Genomic DNA, 8306 nt, shown 5'->3' with positions numbered 1-8306 from the left:
TATATATATATATATATAAATATAAATATAAATGTTGTTTTGGTTATAATTAATTTAATACTAAATTAAAATACTATCTGTAGAGTTTTAAAACCTGCTGTAATTTAGTCTGTGTACCGTAAATTATTTTATGTTTACCAAGTTGAAGATGATTCGGATTAAAAGACCTGCTAGAAACAGATATTAGTAATGGTGAAGGAAATGAATAAACTGGCAGTGATATCCTAACCCACTGAGAACGTTGCCCTGGAGACCAGGGCTGAAACAATTGATTGATTATTAAATTAATCGGCTGATTTAGTGATGGATCATTAACTTGAATCTATCAGAGGTGTCAAAAGTATTAATTTTTATTACTCCAGTAAAAGTATAAATCCTGCTGTTTAAAAACACTTTGTAGAAGTTACAGCTTTTCACTCCAGTCAAAGTGTAAAAGTACCATTTTTAAAACTACTTAAAGTATAAAGCTAAAAGTAAGAAGGACAGAAGCTTTACTGCACTACCCTATTAAAAGGACATTTTTCTACAATGCTGGATGAAAACCTCCTTAGACTTAATTTTCTTAAATATATGTTTGTGGTAAACAATTGGTTGGGGCAGCACAGAGTGCAACCACAAAGAAATTAATTGTTTGGATGAAACTAATTATTTTGATGGTTTTAATTCTTGAAATACAAACAGGGCATAATGAAAATGAGCTTAAATGAAACAAAACTAACAAGTCTATTTTTAAAATGTAAGGAATACAAGTAAAATGTTTTCTAAAAAATAAGTAATAAGTATTCTAATCTATTTATTTTACTTGACTATTCTGGAGTCAAGTAAAATAAACAATAACAGCAGTAATTATATCTTGAGTAAAAAAAATGTTGTATCTAAAATGGAAAAGTTTTTGTTCCAGAGCTCCTCTTGACGTAGTTTAAGCTTCACCTGCTTTAAATTCAGAATAAAAGCTTCTGCTATCAGCTGCTCTGCTAACGGATGTCTGAAGGTTAAAGGTCTCACACCTGTTTCCATAGAAAGGCCAGGCAGCGGCTGGGCAGGAGGGGAGCTCTGCAGCAGGGGTCGGCACGTCAGAGAGCCAACCCAAACCCCCCCACAAAGTAACCTGCAGTCTCTTACATCCTCTCTGCTGGTTTGTTGTGGGACTGAAATGATTGTGGGGCTCTTCTGGAGAGCGTAAAAAATGAACTTTTTCCTCCCGGCGCCACGGCGAGTGGAGCTGCTCTGGTGTCTGTGGTGTGTTTGACTTGTCTGTGTGCAGCGGCGGACCTGTTGCTGTGGCCTTTCTTCCTGGTTGGAGGTCTCTGTTGCACGGGCTGCTTCTCATAACCCAGAACGTTTCAAATCCAGCAATAACTGCTCCTTCAAATGGGGTCTGATGTTCATCAGAGGCGGACATGTTTCTCCTCGCTCTGCTTCCAAGCAGGAGGAGGATGATGATGATCAGATCAGCATTTCTGGAGCTGAAATCAGAGTTTGATGGCTGCGATTGATCCAACCTAACCGCTATAAACTGCTGCTGGCATTTCACCTTGAAGTGTGTCTAAAAGTGAAGGATTTTAATCGGGATTTCATTATTTCAGAGTGAAATGTCACCCAGCAGCTCTGGCCTTTAAAAAGCTGGTTTGTTTTCCTGCTGCTGACCCTCCCCTCCCCCCCAGCCCCTGACTCTGAGCCCTCTGCCACCAGGCCAACCACAGCATTGACTTCGACACTGGCTCAGCTCTGGTCCTGACCATCGAGAGCACGCTGATCACCGCCTGCTCCTCGGAGTCTCTGGTGAGTAAAGGACACTTCAAGAACTTCTGCATCCGCTTCGCAGAGGGCTTCGAGACGTCCTGGGACGACTGGAAGCCTGAGGTCCGGGGAGACTTGGTCATTAACGCATGTAAGTGGGCAAGACGTCGCAGGGTTCCTGGGATTATCAGGAGTAATTGCCTAAATGTTGCTTCTGTCTGTTGTCGTGGAAACAGGCGTGGTCCCTGATGGAACCTACGAGGTCTGCTCCAGGACGACGGGGCAGCCGTCTGCAGGTCAGAGCAGCTTTTAGTGAAAATGGCGATCGGAATACCAGCCGGGACTCTTCCTCAGGCTTTTTCTCCTCTGACCCTCAGAGAGCAGCAGCGCCGGTACCTGGACTCTGAACGTGCTCTGGAAAATGTGCGGCATCGACGTTCACATGGACCCGAACATCGGCAAGCGCCTCAACGCCTTGGGAAACACGCTGACGTCGCTGACGGGCGAGGAGGACCCCGACGACATCACTGACCTGAACTCAGTGAACATGGGGGACCTGTCGGACGAGGACGAGACCGACACCATGTCGCCCACCATCCACATGGTCAGGACTCTTCCAACCTGTTCATGATCAGTCTGGTTCTCAGATGGAGCGCCGCCTTTATGACATCATGTCCTGTTTCTAAAAATAGCTACTGATGGATGGATGGATGGATAGATGGATAGATGGATAGATGGATAGATGGATAGATGGATAGATAGATAGATGATGATGTGCTGATGAATGATGATGATAATGAGGATGATGATGAATCCCCTCCCCCCATTGTTCACAGAGCTCAGAGAACCAGTTCAGCCCTCGGCTGACCTTAAAGAGGCGCCTGGTAAACCACATCCTGGGCCTCAGCCCCAGGCCTCAGAGTGTCTCTGTCCCTGAGGACTGCTTAAACTCTGCACCACCCTGCTCTAGCAGGGCCCAAAGACCCCTCTCCTGGGCCTGTGTATGTAGACACCCCCCCTCTCAGTGGTGGGAACTGTCCTCTGGGTTTGCTAAGTCACTTTCACATCTGGATCCCAGAACGCCAATCAGCACCGATCTCTCTGTGATTAAAACCCTGATGATCCTCATTAGTTCAGATTCTGTGGTTTAGAGCCGGCTTCAGTCCTGCCGTGGAGGCGGGCCTTTCCTTCTTCACTGATTGGGGTGGAGGTGTGTGGAGCTGCTCCTGGTGTTTGGATCAATCACTCAATCTTGGTGTCATTAGTTCTTATTGGAGGTTTACAGGGAACTCTGGGCATTAATTGGGATCTCTGGCATCGGCTTCATCGCATCCATGTTCTGACGCGTTTCCTTGGTCTGCGTTGAACAGGAGAACCTGGACCCCCGCAGGCCGATGATGGGGAACCAGGTGATCGACGCTCGGGGCAGGAAGGTCACCAAGAGGGTGGTGGACATCCGGGAGCTGAACGAACAGGCCAAGGTTATCGACGACCTCAAGTAAGTTTCCGACCTCTGAGCGGAGTATTTCACTTCCCTGCATACAACATGGCCGCCCGTTTGCTGCAGGAAACTGGGAGCCAGCGAGGGAACCATCAACCAGGAGATCCAGCGGTACCAGCAGCTGGAATCGGTGGCTGTCCAGGACATCAGGAGAGACGTCAGGAAGAAGCTGCGTCGTTCAAGCATGAGGGTAAACCATGTTTCACTGCCCTCAGTTGGTACAGTCCAGCATCAGACTGGGCCAATCATCCGAAGCTGGTGTGTGTCACCAATGACACGTTTTCTCCCGCTTTTGATGCCGTTTCTCACACAGGCCGCCTCTCTGAAGGATAAGTGGGGCCTCGGCTACAAACCCAGCTACAACCGCTCCAAAAGCATCTCTGCAGCCGCAGGGCGGCCTCCTCTGAAGCGGGTCGACAAACAAAGGTAAACATTCGGTTTCCTCACTGTCTCTGCATATAAAACGCTAACATGAGGTAGTCCGGTTTTAAACGTTTCACGTACATCATGTATGGAGTACATTTTATTCCATTATTGTTGCAATCAGCAAGTTTTATTAATCGAAATAAATAGACAAAATTTAGAAAATTAAAATTTGAAAAAAACTTTTTCAAAAAAGGAAAATTTAGAAAACTTTTGATCAAAAACAGGTTTTGAGAGTGAAATTGCTGTTTTATTAAATTTCATTTCAAATAATTTTTTTTATTCAAATTCATTTTTTTTTAAACAAAACACTGATATTTATTTATTTAGGTTTTTTTTTTTTTTCACATTCTTTGGAGTGAATTTTATTCAATTATTGTTACAGTCAACAAGATTTATAAATGAAAATTAATAAATAAAAAAATTTGGAAAATTGAAATTTGAAAAAAAACTTTTTCAAAAAAGGAACATTTAAAAATCTTTTGATCAAAAACAGGTTTTGAGAGTGAAATTGCTGTTTTATTAAATTTTACTTCAAATGCATTTTTTTAAACAAAAACACTGATATTAAGTTTTTTTTTGTTTTTCACATTCTTTGGAGTGAATTTTATTCAATTATTGTTACAGTCAACAAGTTTTATAAATGGAAATAAAAATTTCAATGAAAATTGAAATTTGAAAAAAAAACTTTTCAAAAAAGGAACATTTGGAAACCTTTTGGTCAAAAACAGGTTTTGAGAGTAAATTGGCTGTTTTATGAAATTATTTTTCAAATATCTTTTTACATTTTTTTCTGTCAACAAAGAACTGACATTTATTTATTTAAATAAAACTTTTTTTTTTAATCACATTTACTACGGAGTAAATGGTATTCCATTATTGTTGCAATTAACAAGTTTTATAAATTGAAATAAAAAAAAATAAAAATGTGTAAATTTTAAATTTGAAAACAACTTTTTAAAAAACGAAAATTTGATAAAACAGCAACTTTACTACCCAAACCTGTTTTTGACCAAAAGGTTTTCCAAATTTTGTTTCATTTTTTCCCCTTTAAAAAAAAAAAACAAAAAAAAAACGTTGTTGCTAACATCCAGCAGACCAATAGAAAGCTCGCCCTCAGAGGGGAAGAGAATGTGATCTGGAAAACAAAAAAGTGAAGAATGAGATTGGTAAAACAGAGAATTGTGGAAAACATACAATTTGAAATGATAAATTCTGTAAAAAAAAGTTTTTAATTTTTAAAAAGATTTCTTAATTTTAATAATATGAGAAAACAGCAAAGTTATACTTAAAACTTTTTTCAAAGTTTCTTTTCTCTATTGCAATTAATTAGTATGAAATAAAACTAGTTTTAGTCCCTGTAACCTAACAGGAGGTGTTAAAGCAGTCCTTGGATGGGATCATGGTGCTGCAGAGCTTTGTGTTCAAACTGGACTCTGCTGTGGAGAGAATCATTCAATCTGATCGATTATAGCCGAGATAAATTCATCGCAGCCACAGAAGTGAAAATGGAGGATAATCTGAGAGTAAAAGTTTTACTGCTGCAGCTGCTAACGTCTGTCTCTGCAGCTCCAAGATGGGGGATGTGGATGATTTCCCAGAAGTCCGTGTGGATGCTTCCTCCCCTGGACCCCGGGTCACCTTCAGCATCCAGGATCCGGTAAACTTTGCCTTTTATATCAAACAGCTGGTGAACAGGGACAGCTGAGCCTCATTAGCCTGTCAGGGTTCAGGGAACCCAGAAGTAACCCTGAACTCATTCCATTTTTGTGAGTTCATCATGTTTCATGTTCATGTACTTTAGCCGACCTCCATGTTGACTGATGTTCTTTAGTTGACTGCAGGTTTATTTTCTGTTGTAATGACGGTTTTGTTTAATTGAATGATGATTGTCAGGCTTTGGACCCGTCACCCTTACCCGTCAGCCCAGGAGAGGTTTTTAAGGTATCTGCTGACATGAAATCCTCAGCGTTGGTTCCTGTGGTTCTTCCTTCCTCGGTGATCGGCTGTTAGCTGCTGGTTGGAGCGGGAACATGCAGAATCGGAGCAGGACGGTGCAGCTTCTGTTTCATCCACACAATCATTACGATCAGATCTCCTAATGCATCCGTATCTTCTGTTCTTATAACAGAAGCCTGTTTTTAGCCTCCACCATTAAAACATCTAGTGAATACCTGGCTTCTCTCGGGCCGCCGTCCTGTCATGAATCTGCATGATGAATCTGTCCGCCTCTCTTATCCCTCCCATCCTGTCTGATCTCTAACTCTGCATGCGGCGCCTCAGGTCTACAGTTTAGCTGCTGGTTGGCGTCTCAAAGCAGACGTCACCGGAACCTCTGCAGCTCAGCGTCTTCTTGGATTTATGGAGGGAATTTTGTTCCATTATTGTTGTAAGAAAGATCTTCTGTAAAATTAAATCTGGGGAAAAAAGCAATGCAGATTTTAAAAATTGTTCCATTTTCAGATTTCAATTGATGCTGTTTTTAAGTTGTTTTTTTTTTGTACGTATATTATAATAAAAAAAATATTTTTACAGATAACATTTTTTCTAAGTTTGTTTTTTTAGATTGAATTTGGATTTTTGGATTTTATTCTTTTCAAATTGGGTTTTACAGATCACATTCACTTTAAGCTAAAATGTTGTTACTAAGAAAGCATAAAAGCATTTTTTTTTTTTTTATTAAAATTTATTTTTTTAACTTTCATTTATTACACTTCCAACATTTGTTATCCTTTATTAGACCCATTCTGCATAGCTTATTTGGTGTAAAATAATACCTATGTACAATTTTGTAGTGAATAAATGCATTTCTTGCATCCCTTGTAGCCCCTCCCACACTTGAAATAATATTTTCCCACACAGCCTCGTCAATTATTTCATTCCTCTATTGTAATTTTTTTCAAATTACAATTAAGAGAAATTTTTCTTTGTTTGCAATAATAATGGAACAAAATTCACTCCATAGCTGAGTGATCAGAATTTTTTATTTTTTTATTTTTTAAGTAGAAAATGCCGGTCAGGTGGCTTTTGACCCCATGCAGCTTTAGAAACGGTGGGAACAGGGTGCCGTTCTCTGCCTGGAAATGTGTGGTTTTTCTGCTGCAGACGGAGGACTCCTCCTTGTCTCCAGGGGTGAAAGGTCGCGGCTCCTCTCTGGTGGCTGGATTACCTCCTTCATTCCTCTCTTCATCTGCTGGCTGTGGATCCGTTCTTGTTTGTCTGAAACCAACACGTGTGACTTTCTGTCCTTCTCTGAAAGTTCCCAGAGGAGTCCGAGTGCGACCTGTTGTCCGTCACCATCGACGGCCCATCCCATCCTCATCCTCACCTCCATCCTCCATCCTGTGTCGAGGGCCAGCAGTCAGTTTTCAGTGCCCCCGCCACTCCTGCCGTCTTCTCACCCAGCATTCCCTTCCAGCACTACGACAACCGGCGGGACGACCTGTCCTCTTCGTCCTCCGAGGACTCGGAGAAGGAGGAGTTTGAACGGGAGAGAGTGACCAGCTACCGCAGGCCTATGTGAGTGCAGCCGCTTTGTTGTCCATTTGAATCTTGAAACGTTTCTACCTCCATAGTTCTTCTTCCTCTAGTGGCTCGGAGGACTCAGCTCGACGGTTTCTAAGATGGTGACAAAGCATGGCTTTGATTTTAGAAGCTGGACGACATGATTGAGATTTTCCAAACTTTGGGTGTTTATTTAGAAGCTAAACCTGCTTTAAACTGAACAGTTTCAGTTTAAAGTCGTAGGGAGGCGGCCATTCCAACCGTTTCTGAATTCTCCCACGTGGTGCACAAATTTACATCAGTATATAAAGTGAATGTGATTGGTCGTATCAAGGGGGCGGGATTGTTGTGGCGGAAGGTTCGCAAGCAAGTTTTGTTGTGCTAGTTTCTTCTTGCTAAGTAGTTAGCAACTTTCTTTTCATTTATTATTTCAACCATTGCGTATATAAGCTGATGAATCAAAATGCTATGACCGAAAACATTTGATTGATAGATGACCATTGATATATGATTGGCCGAATTCAGGTGTACAAGCTGACGTATAACTAACTGGGCTGCATAAAATAATGAAAAAACCCACAGATTTTAAGACAAAATTTTTCATTTAAATACAAATTTTCAAACTTTTGGGACAATATAGTCTGATAAAAAGTACATTTATAAACATGTTTAAGCCAGAATGATTTGACATTTAAATATGATTTCCCTATGAGTTTAAGTTAGCCGCACCTGGACTCTCATTGGCTGGTACTGGTTGGACTGGACTTAACTGGGAGTGTTTAAACACACTCTGGTAAAAGTTGAAGTATCAACTTGACCTCTTTACCCAAGTACTCATCACTACAGAGCGGGGACTATATAGTGAACTTTATAGTGAACTCATTTAACTGACCGTTCAGACAGATGATCATTGCTTTTTGCTCCGTTGGTCACGTAACTCCTCCAACGCGCGGTGCCTGCGCCATCTTTATTGTTAGTCGTCACTGTCAGGAAGTGACAGCTGGCCGCTGTGACAGTAAATCCCATAATGCTTTGCATGGAGAGCTCTCCACACAAAGCATTCTGGGATGTAGCTGCCTGCTCTGAGGCCTTTCTTTTCTTCTCACACACTTTGTAGACACTTTTTCTCTTCCGACAC

At 41.3% G+C, this 8306-nt stretch overlaps 1 protein-coding gene across 1 annotated transcript in view; it reads left to right on the top strand.

Moving 5' to 3' along the window:
• kiaa1109 (KIAA1109 ortholog) overlaps positions 1-8306 on the top strand; it is a 91287-nt gene that overhangs the window by 67264 nt on the left and 15717 nt on the right. Inside the window, exons 60-67 of the mRNA XM_015376323.1 lie at positions 1693-1891; positions 1977-2036; positions 2118-2344; positions 3111-3238; positions 3308-3431; positions 3555-3667; positions 5234-5324; positions 6924-7183. Of these exons, the coding sequence (XP_015231809.1) occupies positions 1693-1891; positions 1977-2036; positions 2118-2344; positions 3111-3238; positions 3308-3431; positions 3555-3667; positions 5234-5324; positions 6924-7183 (1202 nt within the window). The remainder of the gene's footprint in view (positions 1-1692; positions 1892-1976; positions 2037-2117; positions 2345-3110; positions 3239-3307; positions 3432-3554; positions 3668-5233; positions 5325-6923; positions 7184-8306) is intronic.

The sequence above is a fragment of the Cyprinodon variegatus genome, unplaced genomic scaffold (genome assembly GCF_000732505.1).
Source record: "Cyprinodon variegatus isolate N-32 unplaced genomic scaffold, C_variegatus-1.0 Scaffold133, whole genome shotgun sequence".
Classification (NCBI taxonomy): Eukaryota; Metazoa; Chordata; class Actinopteri; order Cyprinodontiformes; family Cyprinodontidae; genus Cyprinodon; species Cyprinodon variegatus.
Note: the sequence above shows the minus strand (reverse complement) of the source record. Positions and strands in the feature narration are given on the sequence as shown.